Below are 18,295 nucleotides of genomic sequence, written 5' to 3' on the forward strand. Positions count from 1 at the left end.
CCATAAACTGACTGATGCATGGACATAGCATATCTACATTTCATTTATCATATCCCTTTTTCAGGGGTACTACACTTACATTGATCCGATCTATACCCCTCATGATTTGATATACCTCACCTCCCACCCCCTTCACCACCATTCCCATATACCTCTCTCATCTTAGCCCCTTACCTGCCTCTCTGATTCACCTTTTTTTTAGTTCTCCTCCCCCGTCCTTTTCTTCCATGGTCTTCTGTCCTCTCCTATCAGATTCCCCCTTCTCCAGCCCTTTATCTCTTTCACTACTCAACTTCCCAGCTCTTTACTTCTCTCCTCCCCCTCTCCTGGTTTCACCTATCACCTGCCACCTTGCTCCTTTTCCAACCCTCTCCCCAACTTCTTACCCTGACTTCTTTTTTCCCCCGTCCTGATGAAGAGTCTTGGCTCGAAAAATCAACTGGTCACTCTTTTCCATAGATGCTGCCTAGCCTGCTGAGTTCCCCCAGCATTTTGTGTGTTTGGCTTGGATTTCCAGCATCTGCAGATTTTCTTGCTCTTGTGTTTATATACTGCAAGGGTTGAGATAAGGTGAAATGACTGCTTAATCTGCATCTTCCCCTTCAACTCATATTGTTTCCTGAATGGAGGGACATACAACTACTTCATATACAATTGTTTAATATGGTAGAGAAATTACAACAGTCTTTGAAAAAGTAAACGGTAATAATCTAATGCACATCACAAGAATATGTGGATTTCAGGAAGGGGAAGTCGAGGGAACACACACTTCTCTTTCTGTTCTTCAAGGGATCAGAAATGAAAAATGTGAGTTCCTGGGTGAGGATCTATCCAGGGCCCAACATATTGAAGCAATTACAAAGAAGGCACAACAGCAGCTATATTTCATTATGAGTTTGAGAAGAATTGGTATGTCACCAAAAAATTTCTGGACATGTACCATGGGGAGCATTCTAACTGGCTGCATCACCATCTGGTATGGAGTGAAAAGAGCTGTAAACCCTGCCACCTCCATCAGGGGCACTAGCCTCCCCAGCATCCAGGACACCTTCAAAGGGCAATCCCTCAAGAAGACAGCATCCATCTTTGGGGAGCCCCATCAGCCAGGACATGCCCTCTTCTCATTGCTTCCATCAAGGAGAAGGTACAGGAGCCTGAAGACACACACCCAACATTCCAGGAACCGCCCTTTCCCCACTGCCGTCAGATTTCTGAATGGACAATGAACCCATGAACACGACCTCAGTATTTTTTCTTCTTTTTTTGCACTACTTATTTAATTTTATCTTTGATAATATATACTCCTTATTGAAATTTGTAGTTTCTATTATAACGTATTGTTGCCGCTAATAAACAACATATACAGGTCTCCACATTTAAGGAAGGTAACGCCTGTTTCAGAGGCATTGCGGAGAAGATTCCTTAGGTTGACTGCAGGGATGGATGTAAGAAGAAAGACTGAGCAAGTTGTACCAAACCTCACATGAATATAGAAAAAGGAAATATTATCTGATTCTTAGGGGAATTGACAGGGTGAATGCTGAGTATGTTGTTCCCCCCGCCCCCCCCCCCATAAAAGTATCCAGATCTAGGGAATATAGTTTTAGAATAGTGATTGCCCATTTCATACAGAGATGAGGAATTTCATCTCTCAGAGTTTTGACTCTTTGAACTTATTTGTTGAATCATTGAGTCAAGACAAGAAATCCTCTTGCATTTGTACAGAGCCCTGGTGAGACCACACCTGGAGTATTGTGTACAGTTTTGGTCTCCAGGGTTAAGGAAGGACATCCTGGCTGCAGAGGAAGTGCAGCGTAGATTCACGAGGTTAATTCCTGGGATGTCTGGACTGTCTTACGCAGAGAGGTTAGAGAGACTGGGCTTGTACACGCTGGAATTAAGGAGATTGAGAGGGGATCTGATTGAAACATATAAGATTATTAAGGGATTGGACAAGATAGAGGCAGGAAATATGTTCCAGATGCTGGGTGAGTCCAGTACCAGAGGGCATGGTTTGAGAATAAGGGGTAGGTCATTTAGGACAGAGTTAAGGAAAAACTTCTTCTCCCAGAGAGTTGTGGGGGTCTGGAATGCACTGCCTCGGAAGGTAGTGGACGCCAATTCTCTGGATGCTTTCAAGAAGGAGCTAGATAGGTATCTTATGGATAGGGGAATCAAGGGATAAGGGGACAAGGCAGGAACCGGGTATTGATAGTAGTTGATCAGCCATGATCTCAAGATGGCGGTGCAGGCTCGAAGGGCCAAATGGTCTACTTTTGCACCTATTGTCTATTGACAGACTGACAGACTTTTAGCCTGCAAGGGAATTAAAGGATATAGGGAGAGAGCTGGTATAGACCGTGTTACTGCCTGTGACAGGAAGGCATCAAAGGCATTAGAGTCAGTGAACAAAGGTGGTGTGCAGTCTAACAGCGAATGATAGTCTTGGACGTTTCTCCTGTCATTGCAAAACCCTCATTTATTGCCTCATTGATAACGTAACCCACATTTATTGGTTCGATAGGTAGCGGAGGAGCTGCATGGCCTCGGTTGTAGTGAGGACTAGCCTCAGGCCGTGGGCTTGCCTGTTGCAGCAGTCTAGGAGAGGACATGCCAGGGGTGGTATAGCTCATCATCCATGCTTGTTTGGTTTGGAGGCTGGCCTCTCCCGTCAGTGCTGCATTCTGCTGTTCAATTGGTGGAATGACAAGCTGGATAGCAAGCATGTGTACGTTCATCTATAGACTGCCAAGAATTGCTTTTTTTTTGCCAATAGCACCCATGCACCATCAATTTTGATAGCTGGCTGGAAATACATCTCTACCAAAGGAGATATAAGGCGGTCCTTCCCTCCACTAGCCTGCAGGTCAAGGTGTAACACCTGCTTAGCCGCCCAGTCAGGGTTAGGTGAAGCCATGGGAGAAGGTGGTGGATGGTCGTATGAGCAGATGGTGCATATCACCTGGTTATGCGACCATTGACACCAGGGAGACAATCTCTGAAGAGTAATGATAATAACTGGGGTCACCCATCATGTAAAGACAATGCCCAGAAGAAGGCAATGGCAAACCACTTCTGTAGAAAAACCTACCAAGAACAACCATGGTGAGGAGACCATGACTGCTCATGTGATACGATACGGCAATAGTGATGATGATGATGCTGTATATTTTAAATATATATTTATTTGCGTGACTTATGTTTACTTGCTACGTTATACATGCTTTGTGCTGTGTATGTTTTGCAACTTGGTCCCAAAAGAAAGCTGTGTCATTTAGCTGTATTCATGGAGAGCAGGAAAGGTATGTCAACCATAGTTTTACTAAATTGTGCAGCAGGTCAGGGTGCCAATGGCCTTTTTCTTCTCCTCTTCCCTATATGTTAATGTAAATTAAAACCTGTGTAAATTAGAAATGTGATTAGAGAAACATTTCTCTACCCATCAGTTAAAGCATCATGGATGAGATATGCGGCGGTTTCTAAACCAAGGTGAAAACACCAACATTTCTTGATCCTATGGATGGTCAACTTAATGAACATATTTATGTTTGTGATGGACATTTTGAATGTAGTGTAACACACACAAGTTGCTGGAGAAACTCAGCAGATCAGACAGCATCTCTGGAGAGGAATAAACAGTCGACGCTTTGGGCTGAGACCCGTCTTTTTGTGTGTGTTGTTCAAGATTCCAACATCTGCAAGACCTCTTGTACAGTGTTTATGCTTTAGATGCAGTTTTAGTTTGGAGTAGTTCTTTGGACTATCTGGGCATTTTTGAATTCTGCATTGCCATCTGAAATCTTGTGGACCAAAGAAAGGTTGAACAAACAAAGGTGCACTTTTCTTTTTAAATTGTGCTTTGTATGATCGTAAGACTGTACAGGACTCCAAGAACAATGGGTACAACATGTGTACCGCATCAGTGATCTTTTCAGTGTTTGGAGCAGCCGGCCGGGGCATCGAAGGAAACAGTGGATGAGTTGGAGAAGGAGAAGCCAGTGCTCAGGTTGGAGAAGGAGAAGCCAGTGCTCGGGTTGGAGAAGGAGAAGCCAGTGCTCGGGTTGGAGAAGGAGAAGCCAGTGCTCGGGTTGGAGAAGGAGAAGCCAGTGCTCGGGTTGGAGAAGGAGAAGCCAGTTCTCGGGTTGGAGAAGGAGAAGCCAGTGCTCAGGTTGGAGAAGGAGAAGCCAGCACTCAGGTCAGAGAAGGAGAAGCTGGCAGTCAGCCGGTGAAGGTTCGGAAGAGCTGAATTAAGTGCAAACCATGTTACTGCTGGCTACTGGAAGACATCAGTATTGGTGCATGAAGGCAGTGGGCAATGTTACAGTGAGAAACTATCTTTTTTTAAAAAACTTTTTATTGAGTTTTCAAATAATTACAGAAAGAAAAAGAAAATATGTAAAAAAATATATACCCCTCCCCCCCCAACATCCCTATAGAAAAAAAAAGAAAGAAAGAAAAAAAGAAAGAGTGCCTGGATATCGGAAGATCCCCACATGCTCCATGGAGTTCGTAATAACTTTAGTATATATATTTATTTCTTTCCCCAAATAACCAATTATTTTATCTTCGGAGCACCTATATATTTAATCCTGTCTTTTGTAAATAAGAGCGCCAAATTTTCAAAAATGTTTCATATTTATCTCTTAAATTATAAGTAATTTTTTCAAGTGGAATACAGCTATAAATTTCATTCTTCCAACGATCTATACTTAAGTATGCATCCGATTTCCAAGTAACTGCAATAGCCTTTTTGGCTACTGCCAGTGCAATTTTTATAAATTCTTTCTGATATTTATTCAATTTGGGTTTCGGTTTTATCCCTTCAATATCGCCTAGTAAAAATAATATTGGATTATGTGGAAGTTGTGTTCCAATAATTTGTTCCAATAAAACTCTTAAATTTGTCCAAAAAGGTTGAATTTTAGAACAAGACCAAGTAGAATGTAAAAAAGTACCGATTTCTTGGTTACATCCGGAAACACTGATCGGATAAATTTGGGTTTAATTTATTTATTTTTTGTGGTGTAATATATAATTGATGTAAAAAATTATATTGCACTAATCTTAACCGGACATTTATTGTATTTGTCATACTATCAAGACATAGTCTTGACCAATTTGTTTCTTCAATTTTAATATTCAAGTCACTTTCCCATTTTTGTCTTGACTTATGGACTCCTTGTTTAATTGTCTGTTTTTGAATCAAGCTATACATACAAGAAATACATTTTTTGGTCTTTCCTTTTTGAATTAAAGTTTCTATTTCATTAGATTTCGGCAATAACATTGTTTGACCTAATTTTTCTCTTAAATAAGCCCTTAATTGGAAGTAACAAAAAAGAGTGTTGTTTGATACTTTATATTTATTCTTTAATTGATCAAATGACATTAATATACCTCCTTCAAAACAATCTCCTATATATCTAATCCCTTTTTGAAACCAATTATATAAAAGTTGATTATCCATTGTAAAAGGAATAAGTCTATTTTGAATTAAAGATCTCTTTGCTAATAAAGATTTCTTTGTCTCATCATCAACATTTATCTTATTCCATAAGTCAATCAAATGTTTTAATATAGGAGATTCTTTCTTTTCCCGTATCCATTTAGATTCCCATTTATATATAAAATTTTCTGGTGCATTTTCTCCTATTTTATCTAGTTCTATTCTAATCCATGCCGGTCTATCTTTCTCAAAAAAAGATGCAATAAATCTAAGTTGATTTGCTTTATAATAATTCTTAAAATTTGGAAGTTGTAACCCTCCTAGATCAAATTTCCATGTCAATTTTTCCAACGATATTCTTGACATTTTACCTTTCCAAAGAAACTTCCTCACATATTTATTTAACTCTTGAAAAAACTTCTGGGGTAGTTGTATTGGTAGTGATTGAAATAAGTATTGTAGTCTAGGGAATATATTCATTTTTGTGGTATTTACTCTACCTACTAATGTTATTGGTAATACCATCCATTTATCAAGATCTTCTTGAATTTTTTTCAATAATGGTAAGTAATTTAATTTATATAAGTTCTTTATATCATTATCAACTCTTATACCTAAATATTTTATGCCATTTGCCGGCCATCTAAATTGAGTTATTAATCGACATTGACTATAATCTCCTTTAGTAAGAGGTAAAATTTCACTTTTATCCCATTTATTTTATAACCTGATATTTTCCCATATTCTTCTAATCTATAGGATAATTTACGCAATGAGTGCAATGGGTTTGTTAAATAAAGCAGAATATCATCAGCAAATAAGTTAATCTTGTATTCTTCCTGATTAACTCTGAAACCCTTAATATCTGGGTCCATTCTAATTAATTCAGCTAATGGTTCTATCGCCAACACAAATAAAGCAGGTGATAATGGACAACCTTGCCAAGTTGACCTTGTTAACTGAAATGGTGTTGAAATTTGACCATTTGTCACTACTTTAGCTTTGGGATTAGTATTTAAGGTTTTAATCCATTTTATAAAAGATACTCCTAATCCATATTTTTCCAATACCTTAAATAAACTGGAGAGTTTAACATCGGTAGCTGAGCGAAGGGCGCTGAGTAGGCTACGGTCAATTATGGAAAACTCTGAACATCCTCTACATAGCACCATCCAGAGACAGAGAAGCAGTTTCAGCGACAGGTTACTATCGATGCAATGCTCCTCAGACAGGATGAAGAGGTCAATACTCCCCAATGCCATTAGGCTTTACAATTCAACCGCCAGGACTTAAGAACTTTTTAAAAGCTATTATTAATGCTTTTTGAGATAGTGATTTAGATGCATATCATATTTTTTACTGAGTTAAGTATTGTATGTAATTAGTTTTGGTACAACAAGTGTATGGGACATTGGAAAAAAGTTGAATTTCCCCATGGGGATGAATAAAGTATCTATCTATCTAAAAAATCCCATTCCAATCTATCAAATGCTTTTTCTGCATCTAAAGCAACTGCCACACTCATTTCCTCCCTCTTTTGCGCCAAATGAATTATACTAAAGAACCGAGTTACATTATCTGCCGATTGTCTATTTTTAATAAATCCTGTTTGATCCATATGTAATAATTTTGGTAAGTGAGAAACTATCTTGAACGTTTCTCTTGCGATCACAAGACTCTGTTGGACATTGATAATGTAAGATGCCACAGCCTGTTTCCTTTGATTGGTGGTGAGACAGGTGATGAGGCAGCAGTGTGGCCTCAGTTGTAGCGGTGAGAAGACCCTAGAGGCAGTGTAGTGTGGCGTCCATGCTCAGTTGGCAGCTGGCCTCTCCCATCAGTGCTGCCCCCGATGTTCAATCGATGGAATGACAGGCTGGATTGCCAAGAGCTGTACCATCAATTGCATGCCTCTCAGAGACTTGGACTATATATGTGTTTTCTTGTGTAATGATGTGTGTGTCCGTTTTTTTTCTCTCTCGCTACTTTGAATGTATGTAATGCACCATGACCCAAGAGGAACGCTGTCTTGTTTGACCTTATGTATCCACGTATGGTTTGAATGATAATTAAACTTGGTTTGATTTGGTGTTTTGAGATATAGGATATGGGCTCTGTTTGTTGGCGAATATTTCTGGGAAACATGTTAGCCTATGTGTAGAAAGTGTAACGCAAAATTAAACCAGCATTATTTCTGTTACTCCATCAAAGTTCAAAGTACGTCTATTATCAAAGTATGTACACTGTATATAACCTTGAGGTTCTTTTATTTTGAAGGCAGCCACAAAACAAAGTAACATAATAGAAACCGTTTAAAAAAAACCTACATAACAAAGACTGTCAAACACCCAATGTGTGAAAAAGGAACACATTGTGCAAACAATAAAAAAGCAAACAAATAAGACACAGAACATGAACCGCAGTCTCCGAAAGTGAGTCCACAGCCACTGAGCCAATTCAGCGCTATGGTGAGTGAAGTCAGTCCAGAAGCCCGATGGCTGCATTCTATAGCCATGGAGCAGTTCATGATATTACCTCAGTGCTCAAAGAAGTGTTTATCAGCCATACATAGCTGCGATTGTAATGTTGTTGAAGATCCTCTCACAATGTTGTTAGACTGAAACTTTTTAAGCAGTTTTGATACAACTAGTGGTCAGGCTTTTCAGAGTCTGTCACTTGGCTATGTTTCTAGGCTAATATATAGACCAGATTGTTTAATTGCAGCAGATTTCATTCTTGGTAGAAAGAATAAATGCATAAACTATTTTCCAAACAGGGAAAAAATTCAACAGTCAGGTGCAAAGGGACTTGGGAGTCATTGTGCAGGATTCCCTAAAGGTTAACTTGCAGGTTGAGTTGGCAAGGTAGGTAAACGCAATGTTCCTATTCATTTCGAGAGGACTAGAATACAAAAGCAAGGATGTAATGCTGAGGCTTTATGAAACATTGTTTTGGGCCCCTTATCTAAGAAACGATATCTTCGCATTGCAGAGTGTCTAGATGATGTTCATGAGAATGATTCTGGGAATGAAACGGTTAATGTATGAGGAGTGTTTAATGGCTCTGGGCCTGTACTCACTGGAGTTTAGAAGAATGAGAATGCCTCATTGAAAACTACAGATTATGGAAAGGCCTAGACAGAATAGACATGGAGAGGCTGTTACTTATAGTGGGCGAGTTTAGGAACAGAGTGCACAGCCTCAGAAAAGAGGCACATCCATTTAAACAGAGATGAGGAGGAATTCAGAGTGTAGTGAATCTGTGGAATTCAGTGCCACAGGTGGTTGTGGAAGCCAAGTTATTGGGTATATTTAAAGCAGAGTTTGATAAGTTCTTGTTTATTCAGGGTGTTAAAGGTAAAAGGGAGAAGGCTGGAGAATGGGGTTGATGGAATGGTGGAGCAGGCTTGATGGGCCAAATGGCCTATTTCTGCTACTGTTTTTAATGGTCTTATTCCCTAAACAATGTTTGTTGAACCAGATGGGTTTTTGTTTGGATATTGTAACCATTAGAGTAATGGTGTACTATCGCACAGAACCATGGCCCTTCAGCCCACACTGTATAATCTGTGCCCACCTGGTCCTCTGCATAGTCCCATCTACCCATTGCCCTCCATACCTCTCTCATCCATGTACCTATCCAAACTTCTCTTCAATGTTACAATTGAACTTGCATCTACCACTTGCGCTGACAGCTCAATCTACACTTTCACCAGATACCACATCTTTTCCACTGGAGATGGATGACTGCTTTTCCTGGCATTTCTAGGAACCAGGGATACCTCCACGTACCACTTAAAATAAAATTGAATTGGATTTTCAGAATATACATGGTTGACTATATATGTTCCACCATCATGTTTACAGCTACAGCCCACTGTCCCGCAGTGAAGATTGAAAAAAGAGAACCATATACGCTGCCCCTACAGAAAATATTCAGAGCAGGTGCATTGTGCTCTATCCAAATTGAATTTGATCCTCATAAAGTGATAATAAGATTAAGATTGTCCAGCCGACCAATAATCCCAAATTTTGCAGAAGGAATAAAATCCAGGGATTTTTGCTCTTTGCTTCCATCATCTCTGGAATCTAAAGGAAAAAAGGAATAAAAAATAAGGATTTTTCACCCTAGCAAACTTATTGGTAGAATACCTGAATGTGATATGTTATTACACTGCATGCTGGCAATGGAATGAGCAGCGTTGAAGTTTAAGAGTCCTTAAATTCTGTTATTCCAGTTTAAGAATTTTCTCACAACAAGATCAGATTTCTTGGTTACTGTCTCACAATTTTGGTATCTCATAAGTGACTTGTGTTGTAAAATTATTTAGTCAGCAATGCCTGTGGGTAGATGGGGGATAGAGGGATGAAATGAGATGCTACAAGGTGATCAATGAAAGAGGAAAAGGGCTGAAGAAGAAGAAGAAATCTGATAGGAGAGGACAGTGGACCATGGGGGAAGGGAAGGAGGAGGGCCACCAGAGGGAGGAGGTGGACAGGTGAGGAAAAGAGAAGGGGTGAGGGGGAGCCAGAGTGAAGAATGAAAAAAGAAAGAAGGGGTAGGTGTAGAGGGCCCTACAGTTACTCCTACTAATGGACACAGACATTGTTGGCCAATTAATTTTAAAACACGAAGCTCTCAAGAGAGCCCACCATTGTGAGACAGTAATCTATAAATGTGACAGTAGAAAGTATATCTAGTTGCAAGAAAATTCTTAGATTGGAATAATAACTGATCTGGTTTCACCTATCATCTGCCAGCTTGTACTCCTTCCCCTCCCCCAACTTATATTCTGGCTTCTGTCCCCTTCTTTTCCAGTCCTGATGAAGGATCTCAGCCTGAAACATCAGCTGTTTACTCCCCCCATTGATGCTGCCTGACTTGCTGAATTCTTCCAGCATTTTGTGTGTATTGCTCAAGGTTGCCAATATCTGCAGAATCTATTGTGTTTATGTTGTTCCCCCCACCCCAGCCTGTTTCCTAATCAAATCTGCTCCTCTGTGTGCAGTTTTATGGTTTAACCCCACTCTCTGGTCCTGTCCTGCTCCTTCATCTTGCTAGCTGCTCATTGATGTATAACCTGGTTCAAAGTTCAAAGTAAATTTATTATTAAAGTGCACACATGTCACCATGTACAACCCTGAGATTAATTTTCTTTTGGACTGTACTCAATAAATCTATAGAAGAATAGCCATAATAGAATCAATGACTTCTATGCTGTCTGACCTGCTGACCTTCTCCAGCATTTTGTGTGTGTTACTCTGGATTTCCAGCATCTGCAGAATCTCTTATGGTTATTGATACAGTCCTAAGATTATTGGGCAGAATGACAATTGTAAGCTCATGGTAATGTAATTAATGTTAATTGTCTGTACATTTAGTGTGTGCATTCTTAATTATACATGAACTCCAATCTAATTGTGAGCAACGATAATCTGTAACACATTAGAATCAGGTTTATCACTCTCCTATATTGTGAAATTTGTTGTTCTACTCTTTGTTAACTTATTGTGGTAATATTACTTCATGTGTTTTGTGTGAGTTATAAGCACTGTGTTGTGCACCTTGATCTGGAGGAATGTTGTTTCATTTGGTGGTATATGTGTGTACAGTGAATGACAATAAACTTGAACTAGTTTTACAGCAGCAGTACAGTGCAATACATAAAAAAATAAATTAAGTTACAACAAGAAATATATAAAAAACAAATAAGTAGTGCAAATGAGAGGGAATGGTGATGTAGTGTTCATGGACCATTTAGAAAGCTGATGGGAGAAGAGAAGAGAAGAGAAGAAACTAATGGAGATGGGAGTAGACTCTCACATGGTGGATTGGATAGTGGACTACTTGACAGATAGACCTCAGTATGTGCGGTTGGGAGACTGTAGGTCTGACACGGTGGTCAGCAGCACAGGGGCGCCGCAGGGAACCGTACTCTCTCCGGTCCTGTTCACCCTGTACACATCAGACTTCCAATATAACTCAGAGTCCTGCCATGTGCAGAAGTTCGCTGATGACACGGCCATAGTGGGGTGTGTCAGGAATGGACAGGAGGAGGAGTATAGGAAACTGATACAGGACTTTGTGATATGGTGCAACTCAAACTACCTGCGTCTCAATATCACCAAGACCAAGGAGATGGTGGTGGACTTTAGGAGATCTAGGCCCCATATGGAGCCAGTGATCATTAATGGAGAACGTGTGGAGCAGGTTAAGACCTACAAGTATCTGGGAGTACAGTTAGATGAGAAGCTAGACTGGACTGCCAACACAGATGCCTTGTGCAGGAAGGCACAGAGTCGACTGTACTTCCTAAGAAGGTTGGCGTCATTCAATGTCTGTAGTGAGATGCTGAAGATGTTCTATAGGTCAGTTGTGGAGAGCGCCCTCTTCTTTGTGGTGGCGTGTTGGGGAGGAAGCATTAAGAAGAGGGACGCCTCACGTCTTAATAAGCTGGTAAGGAAGGCGGGCTCTGTCGTGGGCAAAGTACTGGAGAGTTTAACATCGGTAGCTGAGCGAAGGGCGCTGAGTAGGCTACGGTCAATTATGGATAACTCTGAACATCCTCTACATAGCACCATCCAGAGACAGAGAAGCAGTTTCAGTGACAGGTTACTATCGATGCAATGCTCCTCAGACAGGATGAAGAGGTCAATACTCCCCAATGCCATTAGGCTTTACAATTCTACCGCCAGGACTTAAGAACTTTTTAAAAGCTATTAATGCTTTTTGAGACGGTGATTTAGATGCATATCATATTTTTTTACTGAGTTAAGTATTGTATGTAATTAGTTTTGCTACAACAAGTGTATGGGACATTGGAAAAAAAGTTGAATTTCTCCATGGGGATGAATAAAGTATCTATCTATCTATCTAAAGCATAGAGTGTGTGGAACACAAATATACATAGACTGTGTGGCTGGGCACAGTTCAAATGCTATCTATAAATTTGCTGACAACACAAGTATTGTTGGCAGAGTTTCAAATTGTGATAAGAAAGCATTCAGGACCAAGATAAATCACCTGGTTGAGTGGTGTTGCAGCAAGAACCTTGCACTCAATGTCAGTAAGACCAAAGATTTGATGGTGGACTTCAGAAAGGGTAAGACGAGGGAATGCACACCAGTCATCGTAGAGGGTTCAGAAATGAGCAATTTCAGGTTCCTGGGTGCCAACAATTTTGAAGATCTATCCTGGGCCCAACATATTGATGAAGTTCCAAAGAAAGCATGACAGCGACTGTATTTCATTAGGAGTTTGAGGAGGTTTGGTATTTCACCGAATACACTCACAAATTTATACAGATATACCATGGAGAGCATTCTAAATGGTTGCATCACCATCTGGTACGTGGGGGGGGGGGGGGTTACTGTCCAGTATCAAAATACATTGCAGAAAGTTGTAAGTACATCCAGCTCCATCGTGGGCACTAACCTCCCCAGCATCTGGGATATCTTCAAGGAATGATGCCTCAGAAAGGCAGCATCTATCCTTAAGGACCCCCATACCCCCATCACCCAGGACATGCCCTCTTCACATTGCTACCATCAAGGAGGAGGTACAAGAACATCTTACTTTAATTTACAGTTGTTGTTACTATGCTATCGCATAACAACAAGTTTCATGGCTTATGCCAGTGATATTAAACCTGATTCTGATTCAGATTCTGATATACGTACCATATCTGCAAGAGCCACATAAAGGAAGAGGCCTGTTGCTACAGTGAATATCCATTCTTGCACTATTTCATCTGTTGCAACACCTAGTGCTATGTATAGTCCAATAAAAGCAGTCAAGGCACTGCCAAAGTTCAGGAGGATGGATTTCTTGACAGAAATTCCAGAGTGCAACAGAACTGCAAAATCACCTGAAGTAAAAAGGAAATCCATCTCATTATTATTGCCAAGAAATCTCAGGACCACACTGTCAATGATTTACACCCAGTATTGTGAATGAGACCATAGATCGATACACTCTGGAGCAGGGGAATAATACTGTTGTGTATTTAATATTTCTGTAATATTTGCATAATCTTGTGTGTATGTGTGTGTGTGTGTGTGTGTTTGTGTATATATAGTTTCAGTGAGCAATATTGTTTGAATAATTCATATAGGTTATATGTCAAAATATGTGAATAGCATGCATCTATAACTCTACCACATAATTCATGCACACCTCGCTTAAAGTACACAAACTTCGATTTTCATTTCAGACTCCTGTGTCTTCCTTTGAATTAGTTTCATGTTTTGAAGTTACAAAACATAACAAATGCAATTCAAGAGAGTTGAAATTGGAGTTAATCAGTGAACTTGAATTATTCTGAAATCTACTGCCATCGCCAAAGTGTATTGTATTCAGTGCACCTCCACTTCATCTGCAAAACGCAGGATTTCCTTGTGACCAACCATTTTAATTCCTGTTCTGACAGGCCAGTCCATTGACTCCTCTTCTGCTGTGATGAGGCCACTCTCAGGTTGGAGGAGCAACTCCTTATATTCTGTCTACATAGTCTCCAATCTGATGGCATGAACATCAATTTCTCCAACTTCAGGTAAGTTTTTTCCCCATTCCCACTTCTTCAATTCCCCACTCTGGCCTCTTTTCACTTTTCTTCAACTGCCTATCACCCCCCCCCCCCCCCGGTGCCCCCTCCTCCTTCCTTTTCTTCCATTATCCACTCTCCTGTCCTATCAGACTCCTTCTTCTCCAGCCCTTTACCTTTTCCACCTATCACTTCCCAGCTCTGTGGTTTATCCCCGCCCTCCCCCACCCACCTGGCTTCATCTTCTAGCTTGCTCTTCTTCCCCAACTCCACCTTCTTGTTCTGACATTTCCTCCTTCCTTTCCAGTCCTGAAGAAGGGTCTCAGCCCAAAAAGTTGACTGTTTATTCATTACCATAGATGCTGCCTTACCTGCTATGTTCCTCCAGCATTTTGTATGTGTAGTTTTATACTCAGTGAATTTGTTACTGGTTTATTATTGTCACATGTAAGGATATGCAATGAAAAGCTTCTGCTTGCATGTCACCCCATCAGATCATACCAAGTACTTCAAGGTAGTAAACAGAATAACAGGAAACAGAAGATAGTGTAGCTAAGGAAATTCTTAAACTATAGTCTTAATTTCTATTGCTGTATTGTTTCCAATAGAGCATATAGAACATAGAACTTCAGACCATGATGTTGCACCAACCATATAACATAGAACATAGAATAGTACAGCACATTATAGGCCCTTCGGCCCACAATGTTGTGCTGACCCTCAAACCCTGCCTCCCATATAACCCCCCACCTTAAATTCCTCCATAACCTACTCTAAAATCAATCAAACCTTTCCCTCCCACATAGCCCTTCATTTTTCTATCACCCATGTGCCTATCTAAGAGTCTCTTAAATGTCCCTAATGTATTTCTTTCCACCACCACCCCGGCAGTGTGATTTTACCCAACCACCGATCGCTGTATTTCTGACGTCCTCCATATACTTTCCTCCAATCATCTTAAAATTATGCCCCTTGTTATTAGTCACTTCCACTCTGGGATAGTCTCTGACTGTCCACTCAGTCTATGCCTCTTATCTTGTACACCTCTGCTGAGTCGCCTTTAATCCTGTTTGCTCCAAACATGATAATTCCAATATATCCACTTTAAACATTATTAATGTTTAGTGTTTAAATGGATAAGTTCAAAGGAATTATGCCGTGCAATTTTTTTACATAGGGAGTGGTAGGTAGGTGCCTTGGAATGGGCTGTCAGGGTTAGTGCTGGAGGTGAATGCAATAGAGACTTTCAAGGAGGCAGAGAATGGACTTTGTGGAGGCAGAAGAGGCTTATTTAGTTAGGCATTTAAATACTAGTTTTATTAATTCAGCACACTATTGTGGGCTGAAAAGCCTGATCCTCTTCTGTACTGTTCTATATTCTATGTATGTAGGGCAGTGCAGTGTAACGTTTTACAGTGCCAGCAATGAATAATCGAAATTCCATTTCCACTGCGGTCTGTAAGGACTTTGAATTTCTCCCTGTGACCACGTGGGTTTGCTCTGGGTGCTCCAGTTTCCTCCCACATTCCAAAGACATACAGATTAGGGTTAGTAAGTCATGGGCATGCTATGTTGGTGCCAGAAGTGTGGCAACATTTGTGGTCTGCCCCAACACATCCTCAGACTGTGTTGGTCACAAATGACGCATTTCACTGTGTATTTCAATGTTTTGATGTACATGTGACAAATAAAGCTAATCTTTAAGTACCTGAATCATAAACAAAGGGGCCCAAAATAACTCAGAGGAAACTTAAGGTCTTTATGGACAGAAAAAATACTTAAATTTTCATTTAGGTATTTTGTGGTGAAGGATAAACATCCAACTCCATAAAATATCTGTAGGAATAAATAATCAGAGCTGAAGTATCATTTATCAGGGAGCACTAAACAAGAAAATCAAATCTTACCCATTTCATGAGGAAGCTCATGACAGAAAACTGCAAGTGTTGTGGCAAGTCCTGTTTTCCAGGAGACAGAGAAAGCTGCTCCCAGAGCCAGCCCATCGGCAAAGTTATGGATGCTATCACCAATCACGATCATGTACGGAAGAACCCGCAAAGCTGTAGAAAAGGGAGGTTATTAAAGTTTTGTTGTGCTCATCAAGCAGTACAGTATGTTGTGATGTAATTCCTTTGAGTGTTGTCTCGTTGGTTCACTAGATCATAAAACAGTAACATGTATACAGAAATATGCTGGAGAAGGGCTAGTAATGAAAGATCCCACCCGTCCTGCTCATGGGCTGTTTGTCCCACTCTCATCAGGGAGAGAGGCTACACAGTGTCTACACCAGGACCACTAGACCCAAAAAACAGTTACTTTCTCCAGGCAGTAAGGCTGATCAACACTTCCACCCACTAATCCACCTCTCCACACCCCAACCACTACATTTCCTGTCAGTCACCTTATGTACAGACACTCCTGTGCCTAGTGGCATTTTATGGACATACAATCAATCTATGTACATAAGCTAACTTATGTATTTATATTTATTGTGATTTTATTATTGTTGTGTTCTTTATCTTATTGTTTTCTTTTGTGCTGCGTCTGATCCGGAGTATCAATTCTGTTGTTCTCCTTTACACTTGTGTACTAGAAATGATATTAAACATCTGATTAGCCAAGGCATGAAAGGATATGGGGGAAAGGGGGAGATTTGGGCTGACAGAAAAAGTGGATCGCCCATGATGAAATGGCGGAGCAAACTCAATGGGCCAAATGGCCTAATTCTGTTCCTATATTTTATGGTCATATTTTTAAAGGGTATAGTACAGTACAGGCCCTTTGACCGATAATAGTATACTAACTCTTTAACCTACTCCAAAAAATCAATCTAACCCTTCTTTTCCCATGTAGCCCTTCATTTTACTTTCATCCACGTGTCTATCTAAAAGTCTCTTAAATATTCCTAATGTATCTGCCTCTATCACCACCCCAGCAGCATGTTCCACACATCATCAACCTTTGTGTAAGAAATCTACCTTTGGCATCTTCCCAATACTTTCCTCCATACAGCTTAACACTATGGCCTTCATAATAGCCACTTATGCCCGGGGAAAAAGTATCTGGCTGTCTAGTCTATCTATGCACTTTATCATCTTGTACACCTCTATAATGTCATCTCCTATCCTCTTTTGCTCTAAAGAGAAAAACCGTAGCTTGCTCAGTCTAATCTTCATAAGACTTGCTCTCTAATCCACACAGCATCCTGGTAAATCTCCTCTGCACCCTCTGTAAAGATTCCACATCCTATAATGAAGTGACCTTTTTCAGTACAGATACTCTGTACTTCTATTTGGTAACTTCTATAGATGAGTGGTGGAGAGTATATTGATTGGCTGCATCACAGCCTGATATGGAAACATCAAAGCCCTTGAATGGTAAAACCTACAAAAGGTAAGTGGATATGGCACAGTCCCTCGGGAGTAAATGTCTCCCCACCACTGACCACATCTACATGAGTGCTGTCGTGTGAAAGCAGCATCCATCATCTGGCCCCACTATGCTGTCTTCCCACTGCACTCATCAGGAAGAAGGTACAGGAACCTCAGGACCCACACCACCAAGTTCAGAAACAGTTATTAGCCCCCCCCCCCCAACCATCAGGCTCCTGAACCAGAGGAGATAACTTACTCATCCCATTACTGAACTGTTTTGATAACCTACAGACTCACTTTCAAGGGCTCTTCATCCTAATACAGCCAATGCATTTCACTGTACTTTTTGATGTACATGTGATAAATTAATCTGAATCTGAATTTCCTCATTGTTTATCCTTCTGTATCAGAATCAGATTTATTATCACTGATTTTTATGATGTGACATTTGTTGTTTTGCAACAGCCATTCAATACAAAGAAATAAAATTACTGTGAGTTATTAAAATGTATAAATAGTTTTGATAAAATGGAATAATGAGATAATGTTCATGGATTCGTGAACCATTTGCTAATCTGATGAAGATCCGAAAGAAGCTGCAGAAGGTTTGTAAATCTAGTCAGCTTCATCTTGGGCTCTAGCCTAAAAAGTACTCAGGACATCTTTAGGGAGCGGTGTCTCAAAAAGACAGCATCCATTATTAAAGACCTCCAGCACCCAAGGTATGCCCTTTTCTCACTGTTACCATCAGGAGGAAATACAAAAGCCTGAAGGCACACACTCAGCAATTCAGGAACGGCTTCTTCCCCTCTACCATCTGATTCCTGAATGGACTTTGAAGCTTTGGACACTACCTCACTTTTTTAATATACAGTATTTCTGTTTTTGCACATTTTTAAATAATCTATTCAATATATGTAATTGATTTACTTG

The 18,295-nt window shown here is 40.2% G+C and overlaps 1 protein-coding gene across 1 annotated transcript in view; it reads right to left on the reverse strand.

The window, feature by feature from the left end:
• Positions 1-7,696: 7,696 nt before the first annotated feature.
• The window catches only part of slc39a4 (solute carrier family 39 member 4), a 55,807-nt gene continuing 45,208 nt past the window's right edge, over positions 7,697-18,295 (reverse strand). Inside the window, exons 10-12 of the mRNA XM_073055127.1 lie at positions 15,896-16,048; positions 13,126-13,313; positions 7,697-9,534 (exon numbers count right to left, since the gene is read on the reverse strand). Coding sequence (XP_072911228.1) covers positions 9,403-9,534; positions 13,126-13,313; positions 15,896-16,048 — 473 coding nt within the window. The 3' untranslated portion in view covers positions 7,697-9,402. The remainder of the gene's footprint in view (positions 9,535-13,125; positions 13,314-15,895; positions 16,049-18,295) is intronic.

Source organism: Hemitrygon akajei, chromosome 8 (assembly GCF_048418815.1).
Source record: "Hemitrygon akajei chromosome 8, sHemAka1.3, whole genome shotgun sequence".
Classification (NCBI taxonomy): Eukaryota; Metazoa; Chordata; class Chondrichthyes; order Myliobatiformes; family Dasyatidae; genus Hemitrygon; species Hemitrygon akajei.